We start from the raw sequence: 18,240 nt of genomic DNA, 5'->3' as shown, positions 1-18,240 counted from the left end.
GTTACTGCGTGAAAATTGGGTTTCACCACATCTTCTCTGTTGTCAACAAACAATTTCTTGATTTTTCTCAAAATTTTCTTCGTGTAAAAACGATCTCAGAATTGGAAGAACGGGTCATCGAAAGGAGACTTCTTCTTCAAGCAAGCAATCTCAAACGACTTCAACATACCCATTGGCGATTTTACCTGGTAGAACACTGAAGTATTTTAACATCAAAACGCCCAATTTTCTGTTCTAAACGTGCGTAAGAATGAACTTGAAAGAGTTTAAAATCGGAATTGTTTTTTGTTGATTGTGGTCAATGTGTAGATTTTTATCAAATGAATGTAGTGCTAGGTCACGCTTTGATATTGATCACGTAGCCTTGCAACAGAGACTACCTAGTTTCAGAAGTTAAAACAATTTTCCCTTCTAGCAAAAAGTCGCATTTTTAAAAGGGTTATTAGAGTAAAAGGGTTAAGTCTGAACTCACAAATGAACTGGTCGGTACAAAAAAAATAACATTATTGAACCTAAGAGAAAATTAATGACACATCGAAGTAAATATTCATCTATTTATTTTCTTTTTAATTATACTTTTTTCCCTTGATGTAGCAGCTTAATCTTAATGTCAAGTCCCTTTATTGTCAGCTAGCTTAACTTTTTATCACATTCTAGCTGTGGTAATTTGGAATTAAATCTAACAATTTCTTCAATCTTGTCACCTGCAAGCTTAAGAAATTTATCAATTTGATAATGTACGAAATTACTGCATGGTCAGTTCCTTCAAAGTAACTGGGCACATTCTTCAACATTAGAATGTGTCTGTATCTGCCTATAATTTTATGCGGTCAACAACAAGTATGGATAATAACATTGTTGCAAAATTTCAACTTATTTGTTTTGTGAAAACAATTTCAGAATCTTTCAATGTTGGTGCTCTTGATATTCTTTGTGGTTTCTTTACAATGAAGCATTGATCAATATCATCATTCAATCATTTCCCAGTTCATTTTCCTTTCCCTCTAAACAAGTTTCCACATCTGATCAAGATATCAGAGAAGGATAGTTCTAACAGTAATAAAACACAGTTTTACTACATATAATTTATAAAGAATCATACTCTGCTTATAATCACTAACTCCAACATGTTTTGTTCTCTGGTGAATGTAATTTTTCTGCCTATCCTTCCCATATTTAAATCATTAATACCTTCTGATGATTCCCAATAAAACTTGGGAAACTAAAATTTAAATAAATACATCATGATAACTTTTTACAACAAAATTTAAAGACATGGCATATTTGCAACCTTTCTGGTTTCAACATCATCTAAACCAAATACTTTTGCTGTTAATAATTTCAGTGTATAATTACTTTGTTCCCTATGTAATTAGTAACCGTTATTTTCAAATCATTCTCAGTGATATTCATGGGTCTGCTAATCTTAGGATGTAATAGTCAACTGAACTTCAGTTGATTGATAATCAAAAACCTACTAAAAATTATGTAACAAAATTGCAGCAATCAGGAAACTACAAAGCAGATTTGGTAAAAGCAGGAATTACATACAAAGAAATCAACTCTTAATCATCTATAACAGAAATAGAATCTTCAATCACCAAACACCTAGCTTGGAGTATAGTAACATTAACTAGTTCTCAAAGTTTTTCCCCATGAGATCATTGTCAAAAAATTGAAGTTGTGTAGGCTTAAGAGTGTGATCAGATCCTTATTTTATAAAATTAATGTACAATGCATGTATAAAAGTTTATAGATTTGAAAATTTCAGTGCAACCCTCAAATGCAGACTGTTGATAAATGAAAAATATTACCTAAAGCTCTCTACCAAACATGAATTGTCCAACATCACTCCACTCCACAATGTTCAAATTAATATATGTTTCAAACCCTAACTGAACTCTGCAAAATTCATTTGATGAGATAAAGCTAGACTAAACATTTTTTAAAAGGTTTCTAAAAATGATATCCATTTCCACATTCTTACTTCAAAGATCTTGTCCCCTGGAAACTTTTGTTCACATCTCTAAAGATAAATGTAGATTTTACAGCTTCTAAATTGATGTGGTTTTTAAATAACATTATTCCACCAAAGATCCTCTTGAAAAGGCTCATTGAATTTTCTTTTAATATATAGAATAAGAAAAAAGAAAGTTAGAATGAAATAAAAATAACTTATGAAACAAAGTAACTTAGTGACACATCTACCATCATTTAAGGGTTGCACTGAATGTCATGGCAACTTGACGCTTTACAGAGGCATGTCAATTACCTCTTTAAGTTGTAAAGGCTCTATATCTTTGAGTACGAAATTCTGTGCTGTGATTTGTTATTGCTAGCCCATTTTCATCTGTCCTGACTGGATATCCTTCCATTTGCCGTACATCTGTTATCCTGTGGTATCCAGCTTGTCTTAATGCTTCAAGGCCAATATCCCTAAAATATCAATCAGATATGCTATTTTCTGAACTAGGGTTTCAATGATATTACAATATTTGCTTTGATGGGATATTTCAAACATTATAGTTTTAAGTTAAACGGTGTAAAGCTTGTATTGTGAAATGAATAATAGCCCTTGCTTCTCTTTGCCCTAGTGAGAACTTGTGGAAAAGTTATGCAAACCATTAAAAACATGTAGTGCTTTATTGCTGCTAAAAAGCAACTACAAAACCTTATGAATTTTACTCCTATTAAGAAAACAAGTTTCAACTGGAGTTTAAGTAAAATATTATTCCAAGAGATATTTTATGACAAATGGCAATTGAATACAACAGTTTCAGGAAGTGAAAAGAAATAAAGTCCTTACGTGTCTTCGAAGCCCCAGCATTCCTCAGGTTTGACGCCAAGTCTACTGGCTGCTGTGATAAATGCATCTGGTTTAGGTTTGTGTTCTTTATAATCTTCATTTCCAAGCACTACATCAAATAGGTTGTCAATCCCAGCTAGTCTCAGGGCTATATATGAAAAAACAAACAAACAAAAACATTGATTTTATTGTAGAGAGCAAAAAATCCTGACCAAAACATTACTCAGTGAAGGAATCCATGAAAAGTAAAATGCTGTAAGATTGAACTACATCCAATGGAAATGTATGTAATTAAAGGGCACTTAACAAATTTCCTACTGAAAACTAAGCATCTTAAAAGGTGATAAAAAATGCATCCTGGTAACAGCCACGATGTTGAAAGTGCAATCTTACCGAGAAGTTTAATTTAGGTGTTACTAAATGTCATGGTGTTCGTTAGAAAATTTCCCAAAATATCACTGGTCAAACATTGAAAACAGTTATTTTAACTGGCTGAAATTGCTGAGAAAAGAATAGTAAAACTTAAGGAAAATTTTGAGAATCTCTAAATCTCTAGAACCTTCTGAAAAACAAGTCGTTTGTTATAATTACACTTACAGTAAGTTTTCGATTATAGTTGTAGTTGTAAACCCCTTACGAGAAAAAAATCCTCAAATCAGTTAGAAATCGAACACTTTGCTTTAACCAGTATCATCGTTATTTAGTCAAAGTGAAGTTTTGAATAATTTATTGCCGGTTTAGCACCTGATTTTTTACCGCGGTAAAAAACTACTACTACCATCTCCCGTTGAATAAAACGTCACGAAAAAAAGAGGCCCAAACCGATCTCATCACCAGCTAAAGCTCACGTTTTTCGTTCAAATAAGAAGTTGTGTTTAAAATTTATTCTCACCAAATCGGCCCTAAAGACAAAAAAATACTGTTGTTTCAAAAGCGCTAGTGCGTACGTGCTCCATCGAACATTGTTGACAATAGCACCGACACCACCTGTAGGTAACCAATGAAAATGCTCTATTCGCACACACCCTCCGCACTCCTCCAAACTCTCATGTTGTTATCGTTCTCAACTTTCGTAAATATTTTCGACACGATAACAAACACAAAATGCCCAACATGAAAACCCAATGAAGAACATGTCGATTGAATGAGCTTCCTGAAAACAGAGGGTCTCTTTGAGAGGTTTTTGGCTAATTTAGGGAGTTATCTGTTAAATAAATGAACGCGTTCAACTTCCATTGTTTTCCGATGGACTTTGTACTGCATATCGAAAGGCTTCGATATTTTCTTTGTACAAGACAACATTGAGTCATAGGGAAAAACGCTGATACGACAAAGCCCCCGAAAAAATTACAATAAGATGTTCTTTTGCTGAAATGTGGAACTTAACTGTTTTAGAAATAATTCGTCTGAGGGTATGTCAGGGGGCGCGGCCATATTGCTGCTCAAACTAAATATCGATTAATGTAAATAATCTAGGATCTTGTGTTCTAAACTACAGGAGCCTACACAAAACGCTCTTCGCTATATCACACAGGTATCCTTAATGATACTTTTTAAGATTCGCTACTTAACTTAAGGGTATTGTAGCCAAAATATCGAATTGTAGGGTTAATACCTTTTTGAACTTGGGTGCGCGAACTTCCCGAAGCAACAGCGATTGGGATTCCCAATCTTTGAGCTTCTCGAGCGATTCGTACAACACATGGAATGGGGGCAACGGACGTTAATCCTTCAAGAAAGTACTTCCTTTTTCTGTCGTAAATAACGAACGGATCAAGTTTGATTCCCTGTTGTTTGGCCAGAATGTTGATAATCTTCTTTCCGGGTACTCCCGCTAGCGTGTAGAAGTCGGTTTTGTGGAAAACGAGTCCTGTCTCTTTGCAGATTTTACACCAAGCCCTCCAATGAATTGGCATTGTATCCACAAGAGTACCATCGCAGTCGAAAACCAGGGCTTTTACTTCTGCGGGTATAGAACTAGAATCAGGAATCATTATCCTGAGGGCTTTATCTTTAACCTCTGCGAGGGAGAGGTTGTTATTGATGATAAAACTGCTATGTGATAACCCGGTCCGGCCGGTCAATCCACCAAGCTTAAGTGCTTTTCGCTTCGACAGCGATTGTCTAGAGATCTCCCTCGGCCCCTGATTTGGGTTCTGGATGGATTTCTGATACGTGCAAAGCTGCACAATCCTACGAGAACTCGACCCTCCGCTGTTTCTTGGGAAAGCACAATAGCTATGTAGTTTTCCCTATGTCACATGGAATGAAATGTACCTAGAATCGTGACGTCACTCGTTCGTCCAATCCGCGTTCACTGCTTTTTGTGATATTGAAAAATACTCTTCCCACAGGCCTGTTTAATTGCTATGACTTTCAAATCAGCCAACATTATATTCGTATCTCTTGTTTACCGAAGTCAGGGTTAACATCAGTGATTCAAAAAAATCAACCCGCCTTATACTTTAAAGTAAACAACAGAAACAAGAACTGTTTTTATTACGCTGAAAGGACTTACTGACATGCAATGTCATGGCGTAACCGAAGTACAATACCATATTGAAATTTGGTGCCGATATTGCGCCATTCTTTGATTCCTCATTAATCTATGATAGTATGTGGCAAACGATAAAAAAGTAACATTCATTGTAGCGGCAATCATTAATCGCGGCCATTACAAAGAATATTCAATTTCTCCATCCCAACTTTAAAGACTGAATTGTTTTTAGCATGTTTTTTTACTATCTGCTATGCCATTTGGGGTTTATTTGTGACGTTTAAAAGAATAATCCTCTTAGAGAGGTGCCGATAAAACATTATTCCTGCACTTGGCAGTTTTTTTTTTTTCGGAAGGTTTTCACTCGTAACAGAGATCATGTCAACTTAGTTATTATGTCAAACCAATTTCTGCGCAAATCACGAACTTCGGAGCTTTTATTCATATATATCCGACCTATCTTACCGAAAACTTATGTCTATTAGACCCTACTGTTTTCCAAATACGAGTGCTTTAAGTGAAATGTTCTTTCTTCAGGATCAAATTTCAGTGGAAAATACTCATTACGCAACCTCCCTCGGGCATATTGAACGTATCATTCATCAGCAGATTATCTGAAAACAGATATTTGTTCCCGTAAGGAACATGGGGCAACAAGTTTCGACATGTCTAAGCATTTAAGAAGCAAACATTCAAGAACCCTGTGGATTCAACCTTGCGTCGGGAGAGAAAAATCAAAACAAACCAGAAACAAAACAAAATATTGAAAACAACACATCTTATTTCCCAACTTCCGTTTTCCAGCCCCGGGCTAAATTAGACCCAGGCTGGGAGAAATTTGGTTACGTCACGATAAGTTTACCTGATCCCTCCAAAAGGCTCTGTGATTATGCCCCTCATTGGCAGTTGTTTGGCAGGCTATTTTAAAAATACTCATATACAGTTCCCTATGTTTACTGTACTCATTTGGCGATTACTTATCCTCGCACGTTCCCCCTGAAATCCATGAGATCTCCCCCCCCCCCAAAAAAAAAAAATCCTCCGGCGCCCTGGCTGTTCCCTAAACGAAATGTGTTTCCAAGCAGACAACGAACAGTTTTTTGCGAAGTCTGTCGCGCGAGTTAAAAAAAAAACCAGTGGAAAAACGAACTGATGAAAGCATACCGTGCGGAACTCGAGGAGTGAGGGGCATGAAAAGTACTTTCCAGAGTTACTTTTCCGAGCGGCTTGCTAACATCAATTTTTATTTGAGCGATTTTTTTCTTTTGATTCGCGCAACGGACTTCGTCGGAAAGGAGGGACTGCTCGAAGTCTAAGTCGTTTTTTTTTTCCTCTGTAAGTGTGGAGGTTGTGAGTATTGCGTGATCATGCGATACCTCAGATAATAAGCAAAGACAGGAGCCCATTAAGTAATGGGCTCCTGGCTAAGATCAATTCAAGTCCCAGACAGCATGGAGGGTAGCATAGGGAGGCTCCGGTCCTGAGGCCCGTTTAACGCACAAATGTTTTGAAAAATTCATCCATTACGTTATGTATATAGTAGATAGTATTCCATGCGTCGCAAATTTAAGACGGAAAACTTTAAATCTCACTTTACTTTACCCTTCTTTTAGTCTTTTAGTTTTGGGCTTTATCACGCGTTACATATAAGTCCTTTTCCGCCCTGAGGCCTCTGGATGAAAAGAAAGACAAACTACTTTTTTAGGCTTTCAAATAGCTTGTTAATAATCGAAGAAAGAAAATGTGAAATAAACAATGAAGAATGTATGTACTTGCTTTTTTACTTGCTTCTAGTATGCGAACACCAAATTACCATCTGTTTTTTTGTTTGTTTGTTTGTTTGTTTGTTTACCAAGCCACTCTTCACATTATTGATCTTATAATCTTATAACGCTTGTCATTATGAACTCCTTTCCTTTAGGTCTGGCACACCACTGAGACCCCAAAGGTCTGAGGTTCGATCCCTCATGGAAACTCAGAATTTTTCATGATCTTCGTATAGAAAATTTGCATATTTCCTCTAAACGCACGGCGGGCCTATTTCTTACGGTGAGTGTAACTGGGCACGAATAGAGGAAAATACTTTGTAGCCATAGAAACAACGCATCAAACGTTGTCCGCCATTTTGGCTAAAGAAGAGTCGAACAATCAGTAGAGAAGCAACAAACCTCGAAGTTACAGCTCACGATCGGACTTCTAGTCCGTAAACACATCAAGAAGATATGGAGGTAATACAACTAGTTGTTTCGAGTGTTATATTTCCATATGCAGCCTCGTTTACAGTTGAATTTTACGTATCTATTTTTTTGTTGTCGACGAGTTTTATAAATTTACCGTTTTATCGGTGTATACTGTTTCAGACAGACAAAAAATCTCAAGATCTTAAAGAAAAGCCAGCCATCGAAGAAAATGCCTTTGAAGCTCTTGAGAGAGATTTTCAGGAGGTTTGTATCGAGAGAAAAACTCGATTTTTTTTTTCCCTGAGTCGAAGTTTTAATGTAGCCAGTTCTACAATGCAAGAAAAAAAAGGTAATAAATTTCTTATCTTTCACGTTTATAGGTTCTCGGGGAACTCATGGGAGATAAGAGTCTTGAAAAGTTTCGCGTAGAATATGAAAAGTTGCACAGAGCATTGAAAAAGTCCCACGAAAGTGAGAAACGTTTGATGCAAAAATGCCGAGAGTTAAATGCAGAGATTGTGGCGAACGCCTCGAAAGTTCAAACAGCTTTGAAGCTCTCTCAGGAAGATCAGACCACGATCGCCTCACTAAAAAAGGTAAACATACGTAATTATGCAGGTAGCAGGCAAAGAAAATACAACAAAGAAGTTAAAATATCATTTAACCGCTTGATAATTTTCACAAGTCTGCTGTAGCTCAGTAGTAGAGCATTCGAAGTACTTACAACAAGGTTGTCGGTTCGATTCCCATTTGGCAGAACTCGGAGATATTTTTTCCGAGTATGTCGGTGTCATTCACTCCCTGACGACAACTTTAGACTAGCAAGCATAGAGCGATACAATATCGTAAAAGAAATAAAATCGATAGAATGGAAAACAGAGTATCTACACTACTCGTCACTAAATCACTTAAGGTCTTGTGAAGACTACATGTAGATCAATGGGGTCGTAAACTTCAGACTATACTCAATTGGTCTGATCAGAGCTGATACCGTGATTGGTTGGTTCTTCAACTCCTGTTTGCTTAATTCAATAATATAGTTAATGTTGTCTATGTTGTCATGCACCTGTTAACCCTTTACAGTCCCAAACATCAATATGCATATTCTCCATACTGTTCTCTATACACCTCCCAAGTTGCTGACAAGGATTAGCTTAAAGAACCAGAGCTTCTGTAGTTTTTTTATCATTTCCATTATTCTTATGACCTTAGTGCATGATTCAGGGGAGATATTGTAAGGAGAAATTAAATGCTAATCACTCTTAGGGGTTTAGGGTTAAGTAATAGATCACAGAAGAGGTCAAAATGTGGGAAGAACAAAAAAGTAGCACACAAGGTGAAGCAGAGTGTGATGCTGATTTTCCTACCAGATTTCCTTGTTTTGTTTTTGTAATAATTATTACTATACAAACCTATAACAACTTGGAATTTATTTGTTTTATATGTTATAAAAAACTAAATGCTATTGATACATGTATGTGTCTGTCCTCCAATAGATCATTAGTAAGAACCAATCGGAATGTGTATATAAATTAGCTTATTTTATAACTGTTAGTGGATCATGAGTATTAGGGTTATAAGTGGAATCAGAATAAAATGGGGTCATTCTCATTCTCCCAACTCCAATTTTATCTTGTTTATGACTCTGCTATAACTCTAATGTTCAATTTTCACATGTTTGGGCAATGCTAACTATCACTCAGCCTCTGACCCAGTCATTAGGGATACCAACTTTGAAGTGTTTTCCAAGAAGACAGCTAAAAAGCATATAATATATTTGCTTCCTTTAGTTTACTTCATAGCTAACAAGAGAATGTTGTTAGGGCTTGGATAAGGGATTGGTTTGTCTTCATTTAATGTAATGTTTATAATGTTTTGCTTAATTTTTTTGGTATTTGTTATTGTTGCTGTTTATTTAGGAAATAGAGAAGGCATGGAAAATGGTGGATGCTGCTCATGATAAAGAACAGAGAGCAAGGGAGACAATTCAGTCTTTGAAACTTGAAATTGCAAATCTCAGCAAACTTGTAGAGCAAGGAGCTGGTTTGACCATGGGTCAGGATCATAGGTACGATTAATATGTAAATTCTCCTCTTTACTGCAATACTTTATACAGCAAATAAGTAATAAGCATAAATAGGTAAATCAGGTAAAGGTTCTTACCTTGATCTTATAGTCTGGTTTTCATTAGCAATGCAAGCACAAACACAAGTACAAATGTAAGTACAACAGCTCACCATGAAAACAGCCTTGATGCAAGCACAAGCACAAGCATAAAGATAAATGAATTTTTCCTTTTTCTTGTGCTTTTCTTAATATTTGTTTTCATTTGGCATATAAACCTTATGCTTGCATTTGTGCTTGGGTTGTCAATGAAAACCAAGCTTAAAGGAGAGAGTTAGAATTTTCAAAAGAGTACAAACCATACATGTTCTATGTGATGGTCAATTGAAAGAATATAACCTAAAAAGTAGCAATGATATTTTGCAGAAGTAAAGATACAATTGGAAGAGCCAGATGTATTATCATTTTCATTCAGTGTGCTTGCACCACATTTAAACACATGGCTTAATATGATTTACTTGGAAAATTTTACTAGGTCTTATAGCATTGAGTCCACAAGCTCATTTCATTTGTTTGAATTTGTAGCTCTTGAGTAAAGCTCACTTTTTTCACTCATGATTACTGATTTATAATTGTATGACATAGTAAGAGTCTTTGATTTTAATAACTCAAATGTGTGGCTTCATCTCTCGAAGTGTGAATGAGCTACTTAAAATCAAGGATGAGCTGACAAAGGAAAGGGACGATAAGCTATCTGAAATTTCCAAGGTAAGGGTTTTTGATTTCTTGTTTTTCACAGTTCAAGTTTTCATTTTCTCTTTTACACAGCCTAATAAGATACATAAAAATTACTCAGTTCTGATTGGTTAACATAAATGCAGTTTTCAGGTAATTCAATGCAGAAGAGGGTTAATTCAGTGCTCGTGTAATTTTGTTAGTCTTTGAAAAAATTTATTCGTGCTTGTTTATTCCAAATTGCATGCCAAATCATGTGATCACCTATACTAATTCTGAGACAGTCCAAAATTTCCTTTGTAGCTCTATCCTGGGAGAAAAAGGAGTGAAAGCAAGCAACCTTGCTCCACCTGGAAACCACAAAACTGTTTGGAGTGCCCTTTTTAATCATGGCTTTTTTTGTTTTACATAGTTGAGGGAAGAATTGTCAGGTGCAACTACAAAACAACAGAAAGCTGAACAAGACAGAGAAGAGGCTGAGATGAAGATTGCTGAGGTGGGTTGATTTAAAACAGTGAATTTTTACAAGTCAGCAATTTTCTGTTCCTTAGATTTCAACCAAGTATACCATGTTCATGCATTAGTTTATTATGTGCAGTCATGTGCAGCAATAAAAATAAATTTCTAAATCCTTAGAAGTGATGGATCTGGATGTCCTTTTGAAGTTGCAGAATTTGTCCAACTTGGGTCCCTTATAAAATCCTTATGTCTACTAAATATACTCATGAAACTTGACAAATTTAATGATATTTGTATGATTATCTGAGCCAAAGGGCTGATTGAAATGTATTAGTGAAAAGTTGGAAGCATGATATCCACTAAAGGGGTCCGTTAGATTTTGAGATTGATCAAACACAGGTTTTCATTTTTACCTTTTAGATAAAACCATGTGTGATTGTTGTTTCTCCTTCAGCTCAAGGAAGATATTCAGGTGCGAAGTAATGAAGCCCAGCGAGAAGCTAGGAAAAAGGAGAAAATTGAAAAGGAGTTGAAACAAGCAAAGAGTGATTTGGAAACTAGAACTGCTGAACTGAAAACAAAAGCAGGGAATCTTCAACGAGCACAGGAAGATATCACCAAGCTTGAACAGCAACTTAAAGAACAGAGGGTAAATTTGTCTCTAGTTTATATTTAATTGTTATTTGTCTTAAACTCTCATAATCTTGTGTCAAAATTTGAGCAGTGAAATACCCTTCCCTTAACAGGTAATGGCTGAAAAGCTAGTGGACTTAGATGAGACTTACTTATGTTATATTATTACTAGTTGTTGATTATATTTTGTTTTGTTTTTTTTTAGATCTTGAATGAAAAAGCCATGAAGGATACAGACTTATTGAATGCTCGCCTTACGAAAGTCCAGCAAGACTATGATCAACAACTTCTTAGCTGTGATCAGCTGGCCACAGAAAACACACAGAAAGCTGCAGAGTTGAAGGCTAAGGAGGATGAAATTAATGCGCTGAAACAGGACACTGTACGACTTACAAAAATGAGAGAAGCCATCCAGAGGAAGCTGAGAACCATCGAGGATCAGAAAATGGAGGTTGAGCAGCAGAAGGAAACTCTTAAAGGACAGATTGCTGGCTTGGAAAAAGGTATGAGGAATGATGGCGTGATGGAAAGTGATTTTGTTGGTTTAAACTAGACAGATCTCATATATATATATCTAGCTTTCATTTTTCCTCAGGTCTAAGTAGGCCTTAAAAAGCAAAGTCACAGCCTTTAAATTACGGTTTTTCTGTATTTTGAGGGTCTAGCAATACTGACAAGGTCAACTACAAATTGCAGCTTTTTCCAAGTATTATCCTGTTGCATAGGTTATCTTTGTTGTGTGATTAGTATTAACCTGAGCTACAAGGCCATTTTACAGTTGTGAACTTAGTTGCCAAGCCTTTGATTTGGAGTGAGGCTGAAGGTGACCTTGTTGTGGTAGAGACCAGTATCTAGTTAGCATGATGACAACGTAATTTGCATTTGAAAAGCAGCTAGTGAAGGTAATTTTATCATAACAAGGTCAACCTTAGCCTCACTCCTGTCTAAAGGCTTGGCACATAACTGTAAAATGGACTGAAGAAGCTTTTCAGGCTTTGATCCCGTGTCTACGAGACACTAGTTGGGTGCTGCTACCAACTGAGCTACGAAGCCACACGCTGGGAGCAGGGCACATTTTAAAGGATTCTTCTTTCTCGCGGAGGAATATGATCATAATTTTCTTTCATAAACGTTATTTCTTTAAAAATTATGATGATTAGTATGTACTCACTCTTTTAGATTTGATCTTTTTTACTGTATAAACCATTCTATTCTTTTGTCTCAATTAGAACTTGAATCAAGCAAGAAACAAGCCGAGGCGGATAAAAAAGCGATAGATGATCTCGTCCGTGAAAGGGACATCCTGAACAAGGTACTTTACCCTTAAATTCTATCGTACCTTAAATGTCAGGTTGTGATTTTGAATCGCTGTTTAATTTTTAATTGATATTTGTTATATCTAATAATTGAAAATCATGTTTTCTTTTTCTTTTTAGAATCTGCTGAAAGCAGCTGGTGCAACCCAGAAGCAACTTGGTCTTGTGCGGTTACACGAGCAAACCAAGAAGAACTTGGAGCAAGAGATTCAGGTGGGAGCACTTTCAGAAACACGTTTGAAATATTTGCTGGTCTTTTTAGTAGGCCGTTGGTCTTTTTTTTGTTTTTGTTTTTTTTTGTATGTGTGTCAAGCATTCCCAGTTATAGTCAAGATACTCATGTTAGCTTTGTGAACTAATAATTTACATATTAATGATATTATTAATTTTTTCCTCTCATTTTTGTGCCAGAAAATTAACTTGTGAAAAAGGAAATACCACAGTTTTCAACGTAAGCTGTGTTCGCTACAGGACACGAAAAATGTGTAACCTTACGTTCTTTATTGTTGTAGAACTACAAAGATGAAGCTCAAAAACAGCGCAAGATTATCTATCAACTGGAGAAGGAAAGAGATCGATACATCAATGAAGCAAGCGAGCTGACTCAGAAGGTTCTACAACACATGGAGGATGTCAAGGTCCGTGAGATGCAGATCTTCGATTACAAAAAGAAAATCGCCGAGGCTGAAACGAAATTGAAACAACAACAGGTATGTTTGCAGAGCATGCTAAGTTAAAGTTAACTATTGATTTTTTTAATTTAATAAAGTAACGCGAAATTATGACCTTGAAACCTTGTAATTTTTTAAGGGGAGGTTGGGTTCTTCGTTAGAAAGAGTAAATGATAATTGTTTTTTGTTTCACTGAATTACTGTACTTATTGATAAAGAATATATACTTGGCTTGTAATTTGGTTTGTATTTTGGAAATTTGGTTTGAATTTGTGAATACGTGGTGATAACTACGGGTTAAGGGTATTTTTTGTTTGTGCTATGGAAATGTTCAAGGTTCGCTTATTCGTGTAACATCTTCGGGTAAACTAAAGAAATTAAGGAAAAGTTAGTCTGGATGATGTACTTTAAGTCTGCACCGGGCCTGGCAGTGCAAAACAACGAACTCAAAATATTTCTTCTTACAGAATCTCTACGAAGCTGTCCGTAGTGACCGTAACTTGTACAGCAAGAACCTGATAGAGTCCCAGGACGAAATCACCGAGATGAAACGGAAACTGAAGATCATGAACCATCAGATCGACCAACTGAAGGAAGAGATCATGGCTAAAGAAGCCGCGCTGGTCAAGGAACATCTGGAGCATCAGAGGGTGGAGAAGGAGAAGGACGCACTCAAGGCTGAGCTGCAGAGGATGAAGCAGCAAGCAGCTGAATCCAAGGCTTATATCGAACAGCAGGAGGTTGAAGAGAGGAAGCTACTTAAGATCATCTCTGAAGCTGATGCTGAAAGGCTCCGGCAGAAGAAGGAACTTGATCAGGTGGGGCTCATACTCAGGCGTTATTCGGGACTTATTGTTTAGTCCCCGGTTATGATGGACTTTGCATTGTTTGTTTTGTTTTGCTTTGTTTTCTTTATTTTTTTTCCTCCTTACAATGTTTACCTAATTTACCTAATTTACCTAATTATTTGAAACCTTACATTTCTTATTTTAGGTAATAAGCGAGAGAGACATTTTGGGAACGCAGTTGGTCAGACGCAACGACGAACTGGCTTTATTGTACGAAAAGATCAAAATACAACAGTCAACTCTTAACAAAGGTAAGGCTTGTTGTGTTGTCCATAAACATTTCTGTCATTAGTTTACTTGATGTTACTTTCCGTTGTGGTTCATCCATCGGGGCTGAGGTCTTCAAAAGGCGACAACTTTTACCCGGGTGTAGAGGAAAAAATTGTTTTGACATAATTGATTTGCAAACAGTTTTTATATTTACTTTGTTTCCTACCCTTGCCTTACCCTTAGTTAACAACGGTTGACGTCTCGTATTGTTTTACACAGGCGAAATTCAGTACCGCCAGAGGTTGGAAGACATCCGATTGTTAAAACTTGAAATTAAGAAACTTCGCCGCGAGAAAAACATCCTTACAAAGAGTGTAGCCAACGTAGAAGATTTAAGGTAAGAATATCTTTTCCCGTTTTTCTGGAAATCGACGAATCATGAGTGAGAAATCTAAGGTGCTCGAAAAAACATCTGTTGAAAACTTGATGTTTGTATGATTTTGGTTTCGTTTAGGCGTGAGGTGTATCATACCCAGCGTGAGCTTCTCAGAGAACGAACCCGATGCAAGGCTTTGGAAGAAGAACTCGAAAATCCGATGAACATTCACAGATGGAGAAAACTTGAGGTAATTTAAAGATAGAGCACTTTTCGATTTAGTGTCGAAAAACCGAAACCAAAGTAATTACAACCGCAAATCAGAAGAAAGGAAAATATCTTTAAGAGCCAATGAGAACTCGGAGTGAAAACAACTGCACTGTCCAGAGCGCGGGAAAGTGCGGGCGACCAAGCCGTGATTGATTGAGAGAGTGTCGCAGTTTTCTGAACCAATCACAGAGCGAAGTAAAGCAAAACCAATGCAGATCCTCGATTACTTTCGATATTCAATTGACGATTGCTCTGTTGGTGAATTTAGTTACATTTGAAAGCAAGATCATTGAACAATTACCTTTTATTTCCACAGGGAAGTGATCCGAGCACGTACGAAATGATTCAAAAGATACAAACTCTACAAAGACGACTTATACAGAAAACTGAAGAGGTTAGTCAGTGTAATGTTATTCTGTTGCACGTGCATCCTGATACATACTGATGTTTAATGGCGCTCTCTACGACGTGATTAAGTGCTTTTTGGTAGAGTGTTATACAAGTACAACGAAAGTGAACATCTCGCCCAGTAAGAACAAAGAGAAGTATCGCAGAGGACCAGTTAACCAGAGTTAAAACAAGTTAACTGTCCGAAACGCTGAAAAGTGTAATTGGTTTTAATTTTGCATCTGGTTGATTTAGAGACTGGCACATCTTTTATACTCGACCAAAGACATAGTGAACTAAAGCAAATAAATGTTCTACTGAGTTGTGTTTGAAAGCCAAATAAAATTTGCTCTGAAGTTTGAGACAATAACAAACAAAAAAGCCGCGGATTTGGCGCGAAAAGCAACTTCCTCTCTCAACCCTTCTGAAAACAAACAGCTATTTCTTAGGAGTTCATTGGCTTTTGCACCTCTCCGAAACGAAAGCCCTACAGCTAGATATTTCACCCCTGGACTTATTACCTAAGATTTTACATGATGCTAAAATACTTGCCAAATCTTCTCAGGTGGTAGAAAAAGAACTCCTTATCCAAGAAAAAGAGAAGTTGTACATGGAACTAAAACAAATCCTGGCTCGTCAGCCCGGGCCAGAAGTGGCTGAACAACTCAGTATTTACCAACAAACACTCAAAGAAAAAACAAAGCAGATGAAAGGAATGTCATCTGAACTGAACATGTACGAGGCACAAGTGAAAGAATATAAATACGAGATCGAAAGACTAGCTAAAGAACTACAGGAAGTCAAGAAAAAGTTTTACATGCAGAAGAGAAAAGAACAACAAGCGAGGTAATAGCATTTGTTATTTGACTGTTACAGTGTGTTTCAAAAGACCGCAAAAAACTGTTAGAGGAGAAACTTTCAAAAAAAATGAGAGCAAATTCCAGCTAAAAAATATTTTTAATGCTTGGACGAACCACTTTTCTAAGATTCCATCAAAACAACTGGGCGAACAAACAAGGCTGCATGTTGACGCCGAACGAGAGCTCTGGAGTGTTAGAAAAGTGGTAGTCCACCCATTAATTTTTTTTCAAAATTATTCCTCCAACAGTTTTTTGCGGTCTTTGGAAGAAGAGGCAATTTTGATCTGCTTAATTGCAGCAGCTTTTTTGCATAGATCAAACAGTTGTGTTTTTTTTCCTTTGCCGCCATCACTTCACTGAATGCCTCTCTAACAAATAGTTTTTCACTCTTCCATATTGAATTTGGAGAGACTTTTGCTCATTTTCGCTACCACGGCACTTTATTCTTTATGCCGATGAGAGCGACTTCGCACTTAGCCTCGTCCTCAAGCCGTAATTTCGGTACCAGATCACTGAAACGATAGAACTAGGAAGTGGCCTATTGAGTCTCGTAAACGAAGATCTGGGAAAGCTCGATGACTCATTAGAGAAACGGCAGTAATCACAAGGAGCTAGTGAGAAATCATGGCCAAAAAAGCAAACAAACAAACAGTCTGAAGCGCAGGAAAACGTGAACAACTAGGCGATTGGTTTTGGTTTTGTATCTCATTGTTAAAGAAGATAGCGCGAGTTTTCACAGAGCTGTTGAGAAGCTCCTGTACTTTAGCTACCCCTCCCTTACTGTTCCCTTTTTGTTCCGCACTGCTGCTCTTACGTCTCGACAGTTTGAGTGTTTAATTGAGAGAAACCCGTGAAACAATAGCATGCACGGGTGGAAAATCGCTGTAAAGGAGAGTTAGAGTAAAAGAAAAAGTGACAAATTATGTAATGAACTATTCAGCTTACAATTTCCAAGATGTGGAGCCCGCAAGCGATGCGAGTGCGAGGTCTGCGAGGGTTTAGAAACCTCTAACATACGTCTCGCACGCACGCACGCGCGCCTCGCTCGCTGGCTCAAATCTCGAAGGCTTCACTGCTGATGTCGTAACGCTTCGGGGCCCTATATGCAGGCTTTCTCACTCGTGCCTTGAATTCATTCTAAAACTGTGTCATGTTGTCATTTCAGGGAAAGAGACAGAGCTTACCAACAGGCCACTGGACCCGCTTTCTCTCCTCAAAGAACGGATGGACCAAGGTTCACTGGTGGTGGTTTTAATCTGAAACCGCCTGCGAAGGCCGTAGCATAAATAATCGTCATTTTATCTGTGAATAGTGCGAATAGACTCTCTGGAGTTGTATATAACACTTTAAAAATAACCATGTAAAAACTTAAATCTAAAGCACGCAGATCGAGTGCAATACACTACTAGCGTCTTGGAGTATAACACGTTTGTTTGAGAACTGTGCATGCCTCAAGACTTTTAAGAACACCGATTCAGGTTATGCGCGTATTGTGTCTACTATGTTTCAATTGGTTTATTACTTTTTTTATTTCCTGCATTTAAAAAAGTACAAACATGGTTTGGGTGAATATATTTTAGAACAAAGCCTCAGTGTGACTCTACTTTTTTTCTTTTTCCCTCTACTTCTTTTCCTCGAAAGTACACGGCCTTCCAGAATCAACGAAAACAATTATATGATTGAATTTTAATCTAACGGAAGTACTGTTCGTTACTATCCATTCCTTCACTCTCCTTACCGGAGGACCTGTTTACAATCCATGCCTTGGTTTCCCGACGATGACTGTCCCTCACCCCACCCACTCAATTTAGCGGCTCCTCCAAAGTTACGATAATGACACGTTAAGTTTATAAAGTAACGAGTTAGTGTCGATTTGTGAGTGCATTTTAATAGTCAGTAATATAAGAGGAATCCAAAAGTTTAACAAC

At 37.1% G+C, this 18,240-nt stretch overlaps 2 protein-coding genes across 2 annotated transcripts; one reads left to right on the top strand and one right to left on the bottom strand.

The window, feature by feature from the left end:
- Nucleotides 1-540: 540 nt before the first annotated feature.
- Nucleotides 541-5,062, bottom strand: LOC131795028 (fructose-1-phosphate phosphatase YqaB-like). The gene is made up of 3 exons (XM_059112602.2): nucleotides 4,422-5,062; nucleotides 2,807-2,954; nucleotides 541-2,436 (listed from the first exon to the last, which is right to left on the bottom strand). The coding sequence occupies exons 1-3, from the start codon at nucleotides 4,798-4,800 to the stop codon at nucleotides 2,277-2,279; spliced, it is 687 nt and encodes a 228-aa protein (XP_058968585.2). The 5' UTR covers nucleotides 4,801-5,062; the 3' UTR covers nucleotides 541-2,276.
- Nucleotides 5,063-7,394: 2,332 nt separating this feature from the next.
- On the top strand, nucleotides 7,395-17,904 carry LOC131795002 (cilia- and flagella-associated protein 58-like). Its single transcript, XM_059112562.2, has 18 exons — nucleotides 7,395-7,531; nucleotides 7,664-7,747; nucleotides 7,864-8,079; nucleotides 9,403-9,551; nucleotides 10,243-10,315; nucleotides 10,695-10,778; nucleotides 11,196-11,390; nucleotides 11,580-11,877; nucleotides 12,604-12,686; nucleotides 12,811-12,903; nucleotides 13,203-13,400; nucleotides 13,829-14,179; nucleotides 14,355-14,460; nucleotides 14,699-14,816; nucleotides 14,934-15,045; nucleotides 15,382-15,459; nucleotides 16,018-16,298; nucleotides 17,478-17,904. The coding sequence occupies exons 1-18, from the start codon at nucleotides 7,526-7,528 to the stop codon at nucleotides 17,596-17,598; spliced, it is 2,646 nt and encodes an 881-aa protein (XP_058968545.1). The 5' UTR covers nucleotides 7,395-7,525; the 3' UTR covers nucleotides 17,599-17,904.
- The last annotated feature ends 336 nt before the right edge of the window (nucleotides 17,905-18,240 follow it).

The sequence above is a fragment of the Pocillopora verrucosa genome, chromosome 1 (assembly GCF_036669915.1).
Source record: "Pocillopora verrucosa isolate sample1 chromosome 1, ASM3666991v2, whole genome shotgun sequence".
NCBI lineage: Eukaryota > Metazoa > Cnidaria > Anthozoa > Scleractinia > Pocilloporidae > Pocillopora > Pocillopora verrucosa.
The sequence above is the reverse complement of the archived record's forward strand: the minus strand, read 5'-3'. Positions and strand labels throughout refer to the sequence as shown.

What these genes read in the sequence shown, in the direction of transcription:
- LOC131795002 (XM_059112562.2), top strand. An exon ending in TTGAGAGAGATTTTCAGGAG is followed by an intron (nt 7,748 to 7,863) that starts GTTTGTATCGAG and finishes TCACGTTTATAG; the next exon opens with GTTCTCGGGGAACTCATGGG. An exon ending in AAAGGGACATCCTGAACAAG is followed by an intron (nt 12,687 to 12,810) that starts GTACTTTACCCT and finishes TTTTCTTTTTAG; the next exon opens with AATCTGCTGAAAGCAGCTGG.
- LOC131795028 (XM_059112602.2), bottom strand. Translation starts at nt 4,800, where the DNA reads ATGATTCCTGATTCTAGTTCTATACCCGCAGAAGTAAAAGCCCTGGTT. An exon ending in GCGCACCCAAGTTCAAAAAG is followed by an intron (nt 2,955 to 4,421) that starts GTATTAACCCTA and finishes TTTCATATATAG; the next exon opens with CCCTGAGACTAGCTGGGATT. An exon ending in TGCTGGGGCTTCGAAGACAC is followed by an intron (nt 2,437 to 2,806) that starts GTAAGGACTTTA and finishes TTGATATTTTAG; the next exon opens with GGATATTGGCCTTGAAGCAT.